The following is an 18,467-nucleotide window of genomic DNA, read 5'->3' on the forward strand; positions in this document are numbered from 1 at the left end:
TAGTCAAAAGTGTAGTTTGTGAGTCGATGATGATCGTTGTGTCATTGTTAGCCATTAATTGTGTTTAAGGTTTACCCAGTTTCTCTGATGTAGACAAACGGCTTACGAGCTGAACGATAGGCAGTTGACCTCGTAATCCTCTCTCTTTCTCTTATTTGATGCGTCCATGTCTTTTAAGTTGATTACAATAGCAAATGTCGTAACAGCGGTGTGCGATTGCATTACATCGAGAGAGCGGATGTTACAGTGTTGTATGATCCGTGTAAAAGTGCATTTCGTACGTGCCTTGATCGATAGGTGCGCTACGTATTGTTCGCCTCCAATCATGGTGACAACCAGCTCTGCAACATTTTTGGCTTGTTTGAAACCTTGCCTCTGAGTTGACTGCTCGCTTCATTAATTTTTTTGGCACAACTTTCTCTACCGTTTTAAACACACCCAGGTTCAGGTCAACGCATCAATCCATTCGTGACCTGCAGTTGGCCTAAAACGTCTTAATTTCGTGTTCCACTCACTTCCAGGCTGACTGCGCACGTCACCACGAGTCAATCGCTCCAAAAGCAGCATAATTAGCATAAATAGTTTCTTGATCAAGGAGTTCGTTGTTAGAAGGATCTTTTGTTAGTTTTTATTGGCAAAGTGAGAAGGGAAGCACCAGCTGAATATCGTTTGAGGTAACAGAAGCTGTTGTGTTTCATAAATCATACACATACCTAGAGTTATATCATAAACAGCTTCATTATGTATTTGCGATACGCACCTTACATAGTGATAGTGAATAGGCTTTAACTCGAGCGCTTTCAATTTCGAAACGAATCATTCCGGCGTTTTCGAAGCTCGATCTTTCGTTCGAAGTCTAAACTTTTGCCTCTTCGAGATCGCCCGCCATGATACGTGATCCAATTAACAAAATATCGCGCACCAAGGAAGCGTATAAGTTAATTTGGTTTCGATATCTTACAGTTACGCTCCTGCCGTCAAAAGCATTCACTGATCATGCTTAGCTGGGCACCTGATGCAAAAATCGACGCAGGATATCGGTAATCAGTGCACGAGTTCTTGGATTTGTTACAAATGGAACGAATTGAAGGAGTAAGTAGTTCATAAACTGATCGAGAACCTTAAGTTTAAAAACAATGCTCGGAAAGGGTCCGTTCCGCATTCGAGCCAAACTGCGAAAGTTGCGGCAGATAAAGCGACGATATCTAGGAGAATGTCTTTCGATAGTATACTTTTTATATCGCGCTGTCAAAGATCAACGGAAAAACCTTAAATCGACATCACAAGTTTGGAAGCTGATCGTCTTCTGTAGTTACAATCATCTTATTTGTGCCCTGGATTCGTATTTCATTTGATTTTTTTTTTTGTTTTTTTTTTCATGTCTACGACATGTCACACAACGAACGTGGTAACGTATGGACCATTAGTTCATTGAGTGAAGCTTACGAGACAAAACAAAAAATCAAAACAGAACAACCAATCAATCAAACAGACGAAGCATGCTCAGCGAGAGCCCGCCAAAAATTTCTTCCTTGTCGAAAACGTGAAAAGCCTGTACCTGTACTTTCTTATTAAGTTACGGTTTATTTACTTGACGTAACGATTTTACTACAACGCTTTGGTTAACTCCCACTCAAAACTCTCGGCTTTTCCGAAAGGAGCGCAAGTTAAACGACCCGTTGTGAGCACGTGGAACAGTGTCATATATGGGGCGATAAAAAACGGGCTGCAGATATGTTTGTTTGGTTATGTATAGCTAAACGAAATCACCTATAAATGTCCATCAAATTAAGAAGAACTGAATGTATCGTGCAGTTTCCAACAGGGCTGTATCCTGCAAAAATACATATGAGATCTCGCCAAACAGTATTCCTAAGCGAATTCGACCAAACATTCTATGCGTCTTTCGGTTTTGTTTGAACAGTTTCGTTATTCAACAAAGAAAATCAATAGTAATATATATATAAACACTGTTACACTTGAGAAATGACAAAAATGAAAACAAACTCTACGTGTGGTTTTATACGAAATTTCCATGAAATGAGTGTGGCACCGGAGATTATGGTTGTTTTATTTTCACCGCTATGGTGAAAAATCATGCTGGTATGATGTAAAATCGCAAGGAGGGGGATGGTACTACTTCACTTTTGTCTGAGGGGAGGGGATAATACTACTTCACTGTTGTCTGAGGGGAGGGGATGGTACTTCTTCGCCGTTGTCTTGGGGAAAGGGATGGTATTACTCCATTGTTGTCTTGGGGCAGGGGTGAGGAGAGAGGAGGGAGACAAGCAGGGTGAAGAGCAACCCGGAAAGTTGCTCTAGCATCTCTAAATGATAGGCGGTTCAGTGAAATTTATTCGGTGTACAGGTCTGATTTTTTTTCATAGCATCTCTGCATTACATATGTATTTATCCTTGGTTTGCACTTTATGTCATAAAAATCCAAAATAACAAGGGCTATACAACAGTTTTACCTCCGGAAGACAAAAGACGCCGTAAACATTCACCTTTTGGTAAGGTTATACCCTCGTGAGGTTCTCCATTTTGGAAATAGATGCATCAGGTCTAATTTCGTATTTTTTTCTTCACTTTACATTGAAATAGCGACCTGGAAAGCTGATCTGAATGTAAAATGTAATTTCATCGTGTGACATTTTGTTCCCTGAGCATTAGAAACATTAAAAAGTCTGTTTAGATAAATTCTGAATAAATGTTCGCAAGTCCACAGTGGTAAGTTGTCTAGGCCTGTATAACAATGTCTCGCCACTCGTATCTAGATGGTTCTATTCGGATGTTGTAGGTATTCAGTTCTGAATTTACCACCTCTTGGTGACGTGATGTTGAGGCATGTCACGCATTGATTATGCTCAACAAGACTGAAAAGAAAAAAACATTAGTTTAGTGTGTCGAAAGTAAACTAAAATTAGGATATAGCAAATGGAGAATGAGGAATGGTGAATGGGAAATGGGGAATGGGATAATGAAATGGGAAATTGAAAATAGGAAATTGATTTTTTTTTAAATTTTTTCCCTTAGATTTATTGTTAATAGTGAGGAACAAATGTTTTTCATTTATATCCACGTTCTCTTTCTCAAACATTTACGGGCAAAATTCAAGGAACGAAATAAGTTAACTAAAGGGAAAAAAGTGAGCTTGGATGAACAGACAATGTTCAAGGACAAATATGCGAGAATATGTTCACGTAAAATAGAGGCTATTGTGTTTCATGTAGTTCAAATATTTTGCAATGCGTGTGAAAAAATGGTTACGAACAGCTTACTGTTTTCTGTGTGCGATGTGATAAACAAATACATACCTTAAGTGTCATGCATCACTTCTTCCGCTGCCGGTCATCAATTTATTTATTTCATTCCTCAGATTTTGCCTTTGAACCTTTTTAAAAGAAAGCGTGGATATCTGACGAATATCCATTCTGCATAATAAACATAAAGTCGAAAAAAAAATGATTTCCTATCTTCAATTTTTCATTTCATTTTCCTTTTCCCCAATCCTCATTTTTCGTTTTCCGTTCTCCAGTTCTCATTCCCCGTTCCCGATTATTTATTCCCGATTCTCCATTCCTGATTTTCCATTCTCGATTCTCCATTCCAATTCTTAGACTTCGCTAAAAGGGAGGGACAGCTTGTAGTATAATTTTTCATAAATTATCTCGTGTCTTTGAATTTTCCCTTTGTTTGTCCTAGTAGAAGTCCAAGATTAATTTACCTCCTGTCAGCCCCCGCTAATTAGCTCCGCATAATTTCATTCATGATCTCGATCTAAATAATTCAAACTTTGACGATAATTCTTGCGGTGCCAATCTCATTGTCCATGATAATCCAGCTTTTTGATATTCAAATATTCAACATGTTAAACAGCTTAAGATGTGTCGAGCGGGTACGCTGTTTTATAACATATTTAGAGGTATCGACGGCGCCATCAAGTTTCAAACGGTTATTTTAGTTAAATCAACAAATTTCAGCAGCTAATGTACGGTTGATTTTTACAGGAAAAGAAGATACAGATTTTCTCTCTCGCGTGTTGAAAACTGCAGGTAAGTTGAATGTCTAACTCATATGTTTTAATGCGGACCAAGGCTCCGTCTTTTGGTTTTAATTTACAACTAACAGCTTTTTTGGCTTTTTATTTCTTGACGTAACATATCCTCCTGTAAACTAAACCATTTTATCAGACATGGGTAATTCGTATTGGGTGAAAGGTAATTTTATGTCAATATTTTGGTGGTATGTTTACATTTGAGTGTTCGAAATTCACTGGCTTGTTACTAAGGTCTCGCTTATCCGTCCGTCTGAAATGTGCACCGTCGGACAACAACGTAGTCGGTCTAAAATATTCGCTGAGGTGTAACACAGGGATTCCGGCTGATTTCAAGTTTCGTTTTGCAGCCGCTTAAAAGAAGAAAATTATCTAATGTAACCGAAACCAGACCAAAGTACAATGACGATTACAAATGAGTTCCTCACGTTCGCTTCACCAACGAGTTTTATTCGTTTTTTACGTATCGACGCATCATAGGACTTGATAAAAGTTTTATTTTGACAGATGGAAGTTTATCGTCCACGTCTTTGTGCGAAGTTACTTATAAAATAGATACTGACTTCACCGCATTAAATCCAAAACAATTTTAAGTCACAAAATTGTTGTGTTAATGATGACAAATACAGTGGACACCATAACTTCAACTTAAAATATTTGTGTTATTCATATGATTTAGAATAATTTTTGAAATTAATCATATACAGAAACCGATAGATTTAGTAAATATGCGCAACCTAATTGTTTTGTACCTCAGAAGACGCGTGATTAACTAACACCAAACAAACTAGCATTTGCTTGAACTTTTCTGAAAATGTCTCACCTGAAATAGCCAAAAGTGTTGACACAATTCAGTAAGAATATATAGTTTTTGGTCGAAGGCGATATGACAATTGGTTTAACGTGATCTAACGATTTCCATGATGCACTGTTTTCCGAAGTCACCTTATAAACAATTGTTGGATTAGGTTTTTGTGATATCCAAAATAATTAAGGTTGAGGTAGGGCCAAAGGCTTCAGCTGACAACCCCTACCTTCATCGACCTTGATTATTCTGACTATCACAAAAACCGAATCTAATAATTGTTGTATTATACATTGAAAGAAAAAAAGAATGGTCACGACAATAAGTTGAACTGATCATTTATTACTAAACGAATAACAATATGCAAATCAACAGGCAACACAAAGCGCGCGAACTTGACATGATTACCCTTAAAAATCATGCACCGCAGTCATACATGACATGATTACCTGTGACATTGAGTGTCCTTGGCGCCTGCTCATCCTTTTATCGCTTTCCTTAGTAGTCAGTAAATAAAATCATCTTGCCACAAAGTTTTCGGTAATGATATATAGCATATGAATCTTGCATATTTGTCGATTCTAATGATTAAGAAATTGAGTTGAGACTTTACAACTTACAAATTCTGTAAATTAAGCCCATCTTTTCACCGACAAAAACTATAATCGGTCTTATAAGCAGGCGCTTTTATTTCGGTATGAGATTATTTTCGGCCTTTTTTTTATTTCGGTTTCAGACCATTTCCGACCTGGGTGACGCGCTGTCCCAATTTCGGTTTATTTAATCTTGTAAAAGTATGGCACATCTCGCTTCAGCTGCCTTCCTTATTCCCTAAATAAGTAAGTCAACTTTCGTTGTTTTAAGGTTCTAATTTTTCTAAATTTTCTGTGAAAAAACGCTAATAATATTGATCAAGCTGTACGATGAACTGTGAGATTTATTCGAGGTTCGAAAGACAATCACAGTTTCTATTAGTTCAAGTGTGTAATCTCAGGCTTCTCATCATGGTATGAAACGTTTGATTTTCTTTCAGATATTTTTCATAAGAATTTTGCGACCTGCAATGTGTCAATGTCAACAGTTTTGAGGATTGTTTCAAAAGTGATATATACTTATGAATGAAAAGCTTTCAAAATTAGGCTTGTTCACCACAGGGAATAAGCATAATGGCTCGCACTCTATCGATACTGTTTCTTCAGAAACTTACCCCTTTGGTAGTTTGCTGTTTAAGAAAGCTTTTGAGAGCTGTAAGGAAACTCTTCGGGTAGGTTTCTTGTGTTTTTTTTTTCGCTGTTTTTTATATTTACAGATTCTGAATCAAATCTGAAGCTGTTCTCTTGATTCCTGAGCACTACTTAGCAACTTGCCTTGTTCAGATGTTTATCCCTAGCGTTAGGACAAAACTTCTGTTTGCTGGAGAGATGATTTCCGAGGAACATTTGGTGTTGCGGCATAAACTTCTTAACTAAGTTGAGTAATCCAATGAGGGAAAAACACGTGCTTCCTTTGTGTTGAAAGTTTAGCTTTAGCCCTCTGGAGACTTGTCACGTTTGTCAGGCCTTGAAGTTTGACGATTGCGTGATATACCAATTGTACTTAGGATGATTTGCAAAAACGACTTGAAATTTTCGCACATCGAAGCATTTATCCGAAGAAACAACCTACAAGATTTTGCTTTTTAATTTTTTTATATTTAACTTTGCTTTTTCTTTTTTTTTTACTGAGTACGTGAACCAAAGATGAAACTTGATGACTCTCCACACAGTTATTTGTCTCTTTTGTTGTTTGTACTAAGAGCAAAAATTTTTTTTTTCTCATTTTTTTAAAAAAAGATAACCGTTTTTCACTGATTTCATAAGCTGCAGGTGCGAATCACACACATAACTATCTAAAGGTGTGAATAATGAAATATATCACGAAGTAAAAGGCCTCCTTTCAGGTCTGGCCTTAGAAAAATTGCTCGTTTTATGAAAGCTTTTATGCTTTTTAAATTCTGTAATATTTACCCCTTTTAAAGGTTTTTCGATTTGCATTTTCTAGTTGAAAATTAATCCTTGCGTAGTTCCTTGCCCCAACAGTCTCCAAGGGGTTAACGTAACTGTCAATCTTACGATTACGTATTGTATTTTTACTTTGTTATTTTTCCTGGCAAAAAAAGAAAAAACTTTGAAAACAAAAAACAAAAAGCAAGTTAATGACTTAACATTCGCATTCAGTCAGAAGACAAAATTCTACGACAGAGTAGAACTGAAATGAAACGAGATTGAAATCTTGGTTTAAATAACTAATTCAGTAGCCAATGTAACAGCTGTCATTAACACGTCGTTTGGATTTCAGTAGCAAACACAGATTTATTTGCACATTCAACCTCATTTTATCGTGGTTTTTTTCACTTTTCAGACGCTTAACACAGGAGATGGTGCTTTTGAGCTAACCCTTGATCCGAAAACGTTTAAGGAGAGTGACAGTGCTCTGTCTGACGGTTTGATAGCCATCAGCGAGGGTTTTTGAGTGAACAAGTTCATACCCGTTACTGGTCATCTCAAACTCAAGGGAATTGCTGCAGTCAAATCGAAAACAAGGTAAACTTAAGCACTACACAGCTCTTTGGTTTGCTCTACTTGTTGCAAAGACAGAAAAGTTCTGCCTGGTTTACAACTCTAATTGAGATGGCGATTTTTCGATTCGTTAACTCTCCTCTGTAATGTTCCTTAGACAACGGTAATATTTGAATCTTTTTTTAACACTCTCTGAGGTAAAAAACTGAGAAGTATGTGACACATTCGCATGCGAAAGTCCAAACCTCACCCCATTTTGCGATACGAACATGTTTAAGCTATCATTTGGCGGAAATCATGTGAAAATCGCCATATGTTTTTTTTATTTTTGATTGATCAGCGCGGTTCGTGATGTTTAACCGACGTAACTTCTGCTATATCAATTTCTTGCAACGTTACATTGCACATGCAGCTCCCTTGATCTGCCGTTTAGCTGCCACCCAAAGTCGATTCAATTTAAACTGAAGCCATGGAAACATTTAGTGGGAAGAGTTAACCACATCCTTATCTCACGGCGCTGTCTATGAATACTTTTCAAGCTGATTGATATCTCAATTCAATGTTGGTTCAACCCAAAATATTGATTAATTGTTATAAAACGTTTTGATCCAAGAATTACAAAGTTGTCATCACAAACTCTTTATTTATTCCTTTCAAACCAAACAACCCTCTAAACGTGAGATACCAACAAAGACTCAAATGATGTCAAATCGTAATGAGATAAACGCTCTTTATTGTCGAGACGTTAACTCAACTAGCTTGTACCGTGCGGCTTCTCCGAGAAGAAAATGAACAATACACAGTTCGCCTTTGTCGGTTGATGTGTTATTTGAGGGGCCGCCAGAAAGGACATTACGGGAAATATAAACATCTGTATATATTCTATGCGAGAAACAATCACCGAAAGATGTACGTCTAATGCCGATGGTCGCTCGTTGACGAGCGGAACTAGAGTTAAATGCAGTGATTTTTTTTACCCATTTTCGTTTAGTTTTTGTTCAGTAGATTGGGTGGTTATTGAGGTCAATTATGAGGGATTTGTGTGGGAGGTACTGCCTTTAAACTCGGTTTCCTCCTAAGCGGTTATTAATCCTTTTTTTTTTTCAACTCGAACCTATGTACTCTCTCCTATACACTAATCAAGCTGAAGAAAATCCTAAAAGAGCTTCTCTCAAATTGTTGATTTTTTGGCTTGACCTTGCTAAGAGAACTCTCAAGAGATAATAGAATACTTCTTTGATGAAAACTGCACTTGTCGAAAGAAAAAAAAAATTACCACAAATTGGCCGCGCTTCAGCAAGTCGAACTTAATATTTTTTAAACAAAAGAAGAACACCAAAGCAATTCCTCTTAGTGAAAAGAACCGCGAAATTATTGTTTAAACTAGTTGGTAGGAATCTTGCTGAGTACGTAGTCTAAATATATAACAAACTTCCGAGGGAAAGGACAAATTGTCTCACGGACCAATCGTTTGAAAGGCGTCGTTAGAAATGATCCAAACAGGTGTTCTGTTGAACTGAATTTTAATTGTTTCAACACAGCGGTATATCAGGCTCAAATTTTCTACGAATCTTCTGCTGTCTTCGGCACGAAACGAAGACCAGTTCGATAAACACCAGAAATTCTGAGGTTACTGAATATGCTGATCATGAGAATTTTCTTGGAAATACGTCAAACTGAAACCAGAATATGTGAAGCGCTCCTTTAGCGGTGGGTAAAAGCAAATGTTTGAGGTTGACTAAACAGAACTCGATCATGCGGTCACGTTTTTAGTCGTTTTTGTGCATGCAAGCAGGTGAAGTAACTATATTTTACATTTAAGACATTTGCTATATATACATTTCTAAACCAGGCTGACCGAGAATTGCCCACCTCACAGGAATTATCTCAATTTTTCGTTACATTTCTTGCAAAGGATTAAAATTTTCGCTTCAGGCATATTCTGTTAGTATCTATGAAAATTTTGTTCGGTATTCTTTAATTCTGTCACGGAGAAATTTAGCTCGCTGTTCATAAGTGAAAAAATTGTGTTTGAATGCATTATATTTAAATCAGAAAACAATATTTCTTTGAAATGGAAGAACAACCACCAAGGGCGGCCTATTGTGATCCTTGTAAAGAATTAAACCAAGATTTGGAGATCGGAAAGGATGGCTTTTGAATTCATCTCGCAACAAAAAATTTTCAGTTGTCTCTGGAAAAGAATTATTCAACAACCAAAAAAAATTCAGTGTAAAAAAAAGGAAAAGGAACCCAGTTGTGTTCCATTTGTGTAACGAAGCAAGCCGTAATTATTACATGACACGGGTAAGACAAAATTGTAAAATTCTGCCTACTAATTCGTATTAATTATGGATCAAGGTCCGAGTGGATTAATTCTAGTAGAGTTTATCGGTTTCGTAACGCTTGTAACCACAAGAAAAAGATTTCGCTACAATTCGCTTTCAACATTTATTGTTTCAAAGAAGATTACATCGAATGTGGCGCTTTTGAATTTATTAAATATTTAAGTCAGACGGTGTTATATAGCGACTGAATCTCCAAACAGGTAGAATGTTATTGTGAATCCGATGGCCAGAATTAATTACTCTTTACTTGTTTGGAACGAGGTTAATCATTTGAGAGATGGATTTTGAATTCTTTTTTTTTATTTCGAGAGTAATGTAGATCCTTCCAAATTTTGTGAACACAAAATGACACAGAATATTACGGTTTAAAATAAATTAGAACTTTTACTCACACTTCATTGCGATTACTGTCAAGCGGATCACTGACATTGTCAGTTTTGTTTTTCGTTGTTTGTTTTTCTCAGTTTGCTTGCCGTTTTCTGGATTTTTCAGAAATAATTTATTAGTGCAAATGAGAAAAGACAAGCGTAGGGCTAGAAAAATTCTATTCGTTTAAATATTTTTTTCTATAATATCAAGTTTACCAGGGTTTATTTGACAAAAGAGAAGTAAATTGGCCGCAGTATCAGCGCGTCGTTATGTGTAAGTAGTGTTCAAGCCACACTGTGCTTTGGAAGGAACACTTTCATGCTATTTTCCCTAATCTCGTGGTACAACCAATTAAAATAAAACCGATAATTCACATGAAGGGGCCCGATATATCGCCATGAAAAGATTTTCTTCTGGAAGAGTGGCACCTCGAAAGAGGTTTTGTATATTTTACTTAACTTTGATCCAAAACTCTGCGTAAGAGTGCGAGTGAATAAGTTTGATACAAGAGACGAATAATATATAAAAGTGTTAACAGCCAAATTAAATTTGATTTTGTCGAAAGGAAAAGGAACAGGAATGTTTTACTAAAAGGATTCATCATTGGTGTTAATCACGACACGACTCAAGTGCTTCTTCTCGTTTTAACACTTAAATCCCACACACCAAAATAATATCGTTATCTCTCGTACGCAGTCGGAATTTCAAAATGTACGTTTTGCAGACCTTTTCTTTTTCAACACTCGCTTTGTTAAGTCTTTTGTAATATATTTAGAAGCCTTTAATTTGCATTAGCTCGGTTATAATGTTAAGGGGAATGTTTTTTGTAAAGGATAAATTTTGTCTGATAAATTAACGTTTTTATATATCGGTGGCCCCGACTTCAACAAAGTCTCAAGTCTTTAACTTAAATTTAGTTCTTAAGGAGCGGAATGATACTCCAAGAAACAGAAATTTATTTTTTAAACTCCAGTTGTCGTTGCTTGATTTAAATGATATTCAGGCTAAGATGGATCCAAGTGCCCAATTTTTGACAATACTAGTAAATTATTAGAGAGGGTGAAAGAGGATTTTGTGTGATGCAGGATTTAGGGGTTTTGATTTTTGTTATGTGTTATTTGTACTTTTTGATATGGGTGAAACTTGTGCCACACACTGCCCTCCCTACCACCCTCTAAGTAGGAGAACAATTGAGACTTATCTCGTCTCGAATTTTCATATCACCTTCTTGTTCTTGAACATATAATGTGAGTGAATATTATGGCAACGCAAGAGATATGCGTTGAACCATTTAACGACTTTTTCATAAAGTACAGCCAAAATAAACAGTGTGAGAGCATGCGATTTTAACAAAGCCATCGGTGGTTCTTAAGTGCTGTATACGTAATACTTGCTCTGTAGGAAAGAATTTTAATAAGCATCCTTTTGCTTTCATTTCATTTCAAAAGGAAGAACTGCACATTTGATGAAAGCCAATGTTGACAAGCTTCTGAAGTTTTCCACTCATTAAACAAAGTTTTCATTTGGTACTTAATTGTGATAGATTAAAAAAGAAGAATGGTGCGCCATCTTATTTTTAGCTTTAAATGAATTTCTGGTTTCGTTTCAATGGCAGTGGTTATCCATTGATGAATGGGATTAACAGATTAAATCAGCTTTCCAATGTTTTCTTTAATTAGCGCTCTTATTCTTGTTTTTCATGTTTTGTCTTTCTGCCGATCGTTTCGAATTGGCTTTCAACGTGCTAACCGCTGTGGTGATAAGTGATAGTAACAACGGTGCAATTCAAAAAGCTCTGTTTCCAACCCTTGCGGTTTTGTTATCAAAGAGCGGCTTTTTCAGAAAGCCTGGCTGTCTAATTGAAGCATTGCTGCTTTGCTTTCGAAGACTTGTTACAGTCCATCGCAAAGTATCGAATGCAGCAAGGGTTTTGACCGGATAATTTGTTAGCTTACACTGAAAATAGCTGATTCCAGTGATGGGTTGAAATTACAGTCATTCGACTTGGGAAACTAAAAAAATTTACTCGTCTATTTGTCGGCCATTCAATTAACTAAGGAGATAAATAATGATGAACAACTGCTTGAATTTTTAATCTCATAGGATTGCTTGAATCTGTTATGGGATTGCCTAAGATTCAGGCGATTTTTCAAGTAATTTTTAGTTCAGCGTGTAGAAATATGAAATGAAATTTAATTTTCTGCACGTTATGGCTTAATGCGTGACGTTTAGTGTATTTCGTTTTGCAGACGTTCGAGTTCGAGGCAGACTGTTGAAACTTTCGCTCCTTGTCTGGATGTGTTGTACAGCGAGTACTTTCCGCCGTTATGAGTCGTTTAAAGTTGCGTTGGGCCCTCGTTCGTGTTGCACTTATCATGTGCATTATATTAGCTGTGCAGTTTTTCAGCCAGCTAGGATTGCTGAATGCGCGTCCCCCGAACTGCGAGCAAATGAAAGTTTTCAAAGAAAGGCTAAGTGTACAAGCAAATCCTGGCAATGAGCAGGTTATAGCCATACAGAAGGACGATCCAATCATTGAAAAACCTGTCACTAAACAAGATTTTAAAAACGATATTAAGAATGAACAAAGTAACATGGATAGAGCGAAACTTATTAGTGATTTAAAGCGTATAGCGGTGGAACTTTTAGAAACACATCGCGGATTAGCGAATTCTGCGGTGCATTATCATCGAGTCGGGAAGAGCCTTCAATCTTTAAACAGCGTCATTCAATCTTTGGGTGGACAAGCCGTGGACGATAAAGAACATTCTCTTGGAGATAAAAAGGCTGACGCACCAAAGAAGGAAGTTTGCCCCGAGAAGTTCCTAGGTAGAAATCTAGCTTATGGATACCCTTATTTTCGAAAAGGTTTCGGTAGAATAAACTGTACAGAATTTGTTCCTATGAATAGACTTGTGACAATTCTTGTTACGTTACCAGAGGAGCTACCGGCTAAAGATAAATATAAAGTTTTTGAAGGCATCGCAAAACACTATTCAGACGTACAGGTTGTCTATGCATCACAAGGTCAACTCTCCAAGGACACCATGACAAAGCTGAAATTGAATTTAAAGCATCACGTCTCTACCAATTTGAACCATGGGGAGACATGGTCTAAGTTACTAGACGAGGTGAGCACGCCCTATGTCCTTTTTGCCCCGGAGATAACACACTTTACGGATGACATCGATCTTGAGCGGCTTATCAGAGTACTTAGTGATAACAAGGAGGCGATTATCGCCGGGGGGAGCCATCGTAACCTTAAGGGACAATGGGACATCGGCTGTCTTCAACTGACGTTCAGAAATTGGACAGCTTACTTTAGGGGTGGATATTACCACTCGTTCACGGAGTGCGTGGTGTGTGATGTACTCTCTGGTCCGTTCGTAGCAAAAACCGAGCAACTCAAGCAAGTTTCATTCGATGGCAAGTGAGTAAGAGCTGATTACTCTTTTTTTTTTCCTAAATATATCAAAGGAAAAATTTGGTTAAGTTAGGTGGTGGAACTTAGAAAATATCGGTATTTTTTGACAAAGGCCTGATTAATCTGTTATTCGCGCGTGAGAAATTATATTATACTTCTCCGTATTTTTTAACAATAACGCATGAATGACGACGAGGAAAGAAAATTATCAGTGCAAAATCAAGAACTTCCCTTAAGTTTGGGAACAAAAGAAAAAAAAGAAATGAAATTCGAGACAGTTTGCCCAAGGAAGTAAAGACAGACATTAGTGATTTAAGTGGGAAAAAAACTTTAAACTTTGAAATTATTTGGACAAAAGTAGTTTTTGTAACTTGTGGTGTGAAAAGAGCTAAAGCAGGTGGTGTACTTTATAATAAAATTTAAACGACGGGTATTTTTTACTAGCGGTAAAAGGTTTACGCTTTGGTTATTAGCGCTCTCCCACCCCTCATAAGCCCTCTTATCGCTGTCTCAGGCTCTTGTGTTTGGTCTTACGGCGCTTTTTTAGGGTCAGCCGCACATTACACGTTTGGCAGCCGTTCATAGAAAAAGTGATTGAAACCTCTGCTGAAAAGCTTGCGCGGAGAAGTTGAAAGAAGACTTTTTTTCCAGTGTGGGGTCTCATTTCGGGACACTCTTAACATTTCTTACCGTGCTCAATTTTAATTGTCTCTTTATTTCCAATGCATTCTTTTTGATATAGTTGAAAATTCATAGATACGCCACCCATGAGAATTTAGACGACTTTTTTAGGATCGCTAACTTTTGACACTCATCTGTGCTTTATCTTCTAGGCTACCTTTCGGCGTCTTCCAGGATTTATTCTGGCGTTTGAAGATGAAACACCCTGGTAAAATCGTGATTAGTTGCCCCGATGTCATGTTTAACATCTACGATCGGGACATCACAGACGATAAATACGCCGCCCTGGCTAGGAAGTGGGAAGTAAAAAAATGGGTGGATTCAAGTGGTAAAGTCCGCTGGTATGGTTGCAGGCGCGGGCATTCTTATACGGGCACATCCTCGTGTAGTTTTCACAGGGGGCTTGGCGTTCCACCATGTGATCTGGAAAACCTTGCTGATGCTATCAAGTTTGTAATGAAAGAGTGTGAAGACGCTGGCTTGTTTTGCGAACTTCAAGAAGGAACGCTACTAGGTAAACGACTTTTTACACAAGACAGTTTTTTTTCCATAAACGCAGTATAGCTGGTGCTGTTATTTTTTTAAGTCCTTTTTGGCTTAACAAAGGTTTAATTCTTAGTAGAATTGGCTCAGCTGAGCTGAGTTATGTCTAAATTAGACTTATTGCAGACACAGTGTAGTTAATCAAAGAAGTTGCAGATTGTCTCTCGTTTCATAACAATTTAGGTCCTTGTTGATTCTAACTAGAAGACAGAAGAATTCTCCAATTAATTATTTTCATGATTGGAATGATCACACCCCATGCTATTCTGCGGCTCGGGTTTATCATGATATCCGACCAGGATGCATAGCGCTTCAACCCAATTCAAATTCCTTCTATACCACTGCATATGTTGATTCCGTCCTCGCTTGCTACTTCATCATGTTGTTTCCTGGCCTGACAATTGTACTTTAGATTCCTTGTTCGCGTTCCAAAACACAAACTATCATCAAACAGAAACTATGAGGACATACGTGAGGTAAACTAGTCTCTCGAAGCTTTGAAACATACTGGCCCAAACAATCCTCTGAAACCTGCAAACCGAAGAATAGTTACTAATAGAGCAATTTTCAATTGGTCTCGAAAAAAATCCGAGATCGCTTTGGTTTTGCTCTTCTTTGCTCTGTGATTGGCTAAAAAACTCGCACCTCTCTCTCAAACAATCAGATCCAAAACTAAATTCAACAACTACGTGGTACTTTGAGATCTCATTGGCTTTTGAAAATATTTTCCATTCTTTTAATTGGCTGTTGTGATTACTTTGGTTTCGGTTCTAGGACTCTCGATTGAAAAGCACCTTAACTAAAGTATGGCATGAATATCATCACGACTGAACCAAAGTTATAATAGAGTAAAAGGGATATGATTTGCAAGAATATAATCACCTTGAGTAACTCTCATTTTTCTTATCTCCTGTATAGGTGCAGTCAAATTCAACAAAGTTTTACCATGGGAACGCGACGCTGATATAACTTTCCTTACTGGGAACTACTCGGCGTTTAAGAAGCTCCGTTCAAAGTTTCAAGCAGCTGGCTACAGTCTTAGTGACGATGACGGCTCCTTGTGGTGCTGCGCAGACGGTCGGCAAGCTGGGGGCAAGTTTAGAATAGGCACAACCCGCTGGACTCTAGAACTGTATGGTCAACACATTATGGAATCTGAGACTCTTGTAGCAAACGGTCAGCGGCCGACAAAAGTACAATTTTCTGGACAATGGGTGACTGTAATGCGCAATCCAGGACTTTTTGCCCGTAATCGTTACGGACCCGGTATATACCGTCACCAGGAACACTGGATGGATATTGGACACGGAACTGGATGGGCTTTTTACAATCCCGGCTCCTTTTCAACGTGTGCGCAACCGGGTCATTCCGGTTGTCTAGACAAGTTTTCTTCCGATGGTAACCTACAGTTTAGTGATTACCCGTTCGTTTGATTTTAGGACACGAGTGGCAAATTTACCATCTTTATAATGAATGCTTCTTTTAAAAATGTGTCGTGGAGGAGAAGAAACTCGATAAAATCATTCATAACCCCGGAGGATACAGATTCGTGAGCTGATAATGCGCCGACCAATTCGAAACTCCAAAATCCCTCCCCTCACCCGGGCATTTGACCGTCGTCCGTGCCCGGAGGGTGGGGAATCAGAACCTTGCCCTCCCCGTAAAGGCTATGCCTAATTTTATGACTAGTTTCTTTTTATGAATATGATTAATCTTTATGATCTGAAACTATTTAGGTAGCTTTTGTCTAAATTGGATCTTACTTAAACTAACATTTTATCTGCCTAGTGTGGTGTGCGATTTGCACAGGTTTATTTTTCATTACACTTGCCAAACTCTAGTGAAAAGGAAGAAAAAAGTAGACTCTGTGAAGATCTATAAATCTAAATGAAGAAGTATTTTGAAAGAGATTACCAAAATTTAGTGGTCTGTTCAAGAAACATTTATCTCGAAGTGAAGTATATTTTTTAGAGAACAATTAACTGTGTTCCTAATGTTACAAAACACTTTGTTCCTAATGTTACAAAACACTCAGAAACACTTGTTGTTATTAATAAAGGGAAAAATAACCGTGCTGGCTTTTGTTTTTTTCTTACGAGGATAAGTGTTATTACACTTTAGTAAAGACTGGGGCACGATTAATGAATTTCTAGCCGTCTGACTGGCTGAACGAAGCCATTTTATGAACTGTAGCCCAGCTCCGAGCCTATAACCAAGCCGGAGATTATAAACCTAGCTCCAACAATATGGTGAATGAATTTGTCAGCGAAGAGGGGAAAAAATTGCTTTGAGCATGTTATAATGACATTTGACACCAACGAAAGGTCATTGTTTCACTGACCTTTCAAACCATAAAAGTTCATCAGTAGAATTATTTTAGGGCACCTTTTTTATTAAAAATAATTATTCTAACTCGGCACTAGGCACCTTGTTGACCTTGTTAGCTATTTGTCATCTCGTATTAGGCGCGTCCTGTAGAATAAATGTGACAACCGACATCTTTAGGGAGCTAATATACAGTGCGATTGTCCACTAGCTTTCGCCTGATATACGCTCTCCGTCCGTCGATCGTTACGTAAGTATCTTAGTCATTTTAGGGTTCTCCTTTATTTGATTGTTGCGTAAGTATCTGGTGCTCTTTTGGGGTTCTCTTTCATGCAATTGTTAGACTAGTATCTCGCGCACTCGTTTAGAATTCTCTTTCATTCGATTATTATGTATGCAATTCCTGCACTGTTAGGATTCTCTTTCATCGGATTGTTTTTTTAGCATCTCACACATATTCAGGACTCTCTTTGTTGGATTGTAACGATAATGTATGGCGCACTTTTAGGATTCACATTCAGGACTCTTTCTTTGGTTGCTACGTTATTATCTCACGTACTTTTAAGATTCTCTTTCATTCGAGTGTCAATTAAGTATCTCGAGCATTTTTAGGATTCTCTTCCATCGGATTGTGACGTTGGTATCTAGCGCACCTTATAGGACCAGATACTTCATTCACGCGCATTTTTGAGATTGTCTTACATTCGATTGTCACGTCTGTATCTCGTGCAATTTTAGGAATTAGGATTCTCTATCATCGGATTGTTACTTTAGTTTCTGGTGCACTTTTAGGAATTTTGTTCCTTGGAGTGTTTCGTTAGTTTCTCACGCGCATCCAGGCCTCAAGACTCCCTTTTGTTGGATTGTTACGATAATGTCTGGCGCACTTTAGGATTCTCTTTCATCGGATTGTTTCGTTAGTATCTCACGCACATTCAGGACTCTCTTTTGTTGGGTTGTTATGATAATATCTGGCGCACTTTTAGGATTCTCTTTCATCGGATTGTTTCGTTAGTATCTCACGCTCATTTAGGACTCTCTTTTGTTAGATTGTTACGATAATGTCTGGTGCACTTTTAGGATTCTCTTCCATCGGATAGTTTGGTTAGTATCTCACGCACATTCAGGACTCTCTTTTGTTGGGTTGTTACGATAGTATCTGACGCACTTTTAGGATTCTCTTTCATCGGATTGTTTCGTTAGTATCTCACGCTCATTTAGGACTCTCTTTTTTTAGATTGTTACGATAGTGTCTGGACTCTCTTTTGTTGGATTGTTACGATAGGGTCTGGCGCACTTTTAGGATTCTCGTTCATTGGATTGTTTCGTTAGTTTATTGCGCACATTCAGGACTCTC

General features: G+C 37.8%; 1 protein-coding gene across 9 annotated transcripts; it reads left to right on the top strand.

Annotated features, from left to right (window-relative positions):
* Positions 1-288: 288 nt before the first annotated feature.
* On the top strand, positions 289-16,859 carry LOC113673336 (uncharacterized). 9 transcript variants are annotated; one of them, XM_089198125.1, is made up of 8 exons: positions 514-674; positions 964-1,092; positions 4,011-4,055; positions 5,599-6,331; positions 7,263-7,444; positions 12,387-13,567; positions 14,395-14,756; positions 15,704-16,859. In XM_089198125.1, exons 6-8 carry the CDS (start codon positions 12,465-12,467, stop codon positions 16,216-16,218), a joined length of 1,980 nt encoding a protein of 659 aa, XP_089054251.1. In that variant the 5' UTR covers positions 514-674; positions 964-1,092; positions 4,011-4,055; positions 5,599-6,331; positions 7,263-7,444; positions 12,387-12,464; the 3' UTR covers positions 16,219-16,859. The 9 variants fall into 9 exon arrangements, with proteins under 9 accessions (XP_027045530.2, XP_027045531.2, XP_089054251.1 ...); XM_027189730.2 differs by lacking the exon at positions 5,599-6,331 and having other exon boundaries at positions 492-674; XM_089198128.1 differs by lacking the exon at positions 964-1,092 and having other exon boundaries at positions 5,599-5,701.
* The last annotated feature ends 1,608 nt before the right edge of the window (positions 16,860-18,467 follow it).

This window comes from Pocillopora damicornis, chromosome 2 (genome assembly GCF_964200805.1).
Source record: "Pocillopora damicornis chromosome 2, jaPocDami1.2, whole genome shotgun sequence".
NCBI classification, from domain to species: domain Eukaryota; kingdom Metazoa; phylum Cnidaria; class Anthozoa; order Scleractinia; family Pocilloporidae; genus Pocillopora; species Pocillopora damicornis.

What these genes read in the sequence shown, in the direction of transcription:
- LOC113673336 (XM_027189729.2), top strand. Translation starts at nt 12,465, where the DNA reads ATGAGTCGTTTAAAGTTGCGTTGGGCCCTCGTTCGTGTTGCACTTATC. An exon ending in CAAGTTTCATTCGATGGCAA is followed by an intron (nt 13,568 to 14,394) that starts GTGAGTAAGAGC and finishes TTTATCTTCTAG; the next exon opens with GCTACCTTTCGGCGTCTTCC. An exon ending in TCAAGAAGGAACGCTACTAG is followed by an intron (nt 14,757 to 15,703) that starts GTAAACGACTTT and finishes TCTCCTGTATAG; the next exon opens with GTGCAGTCAAATTCAACAAA.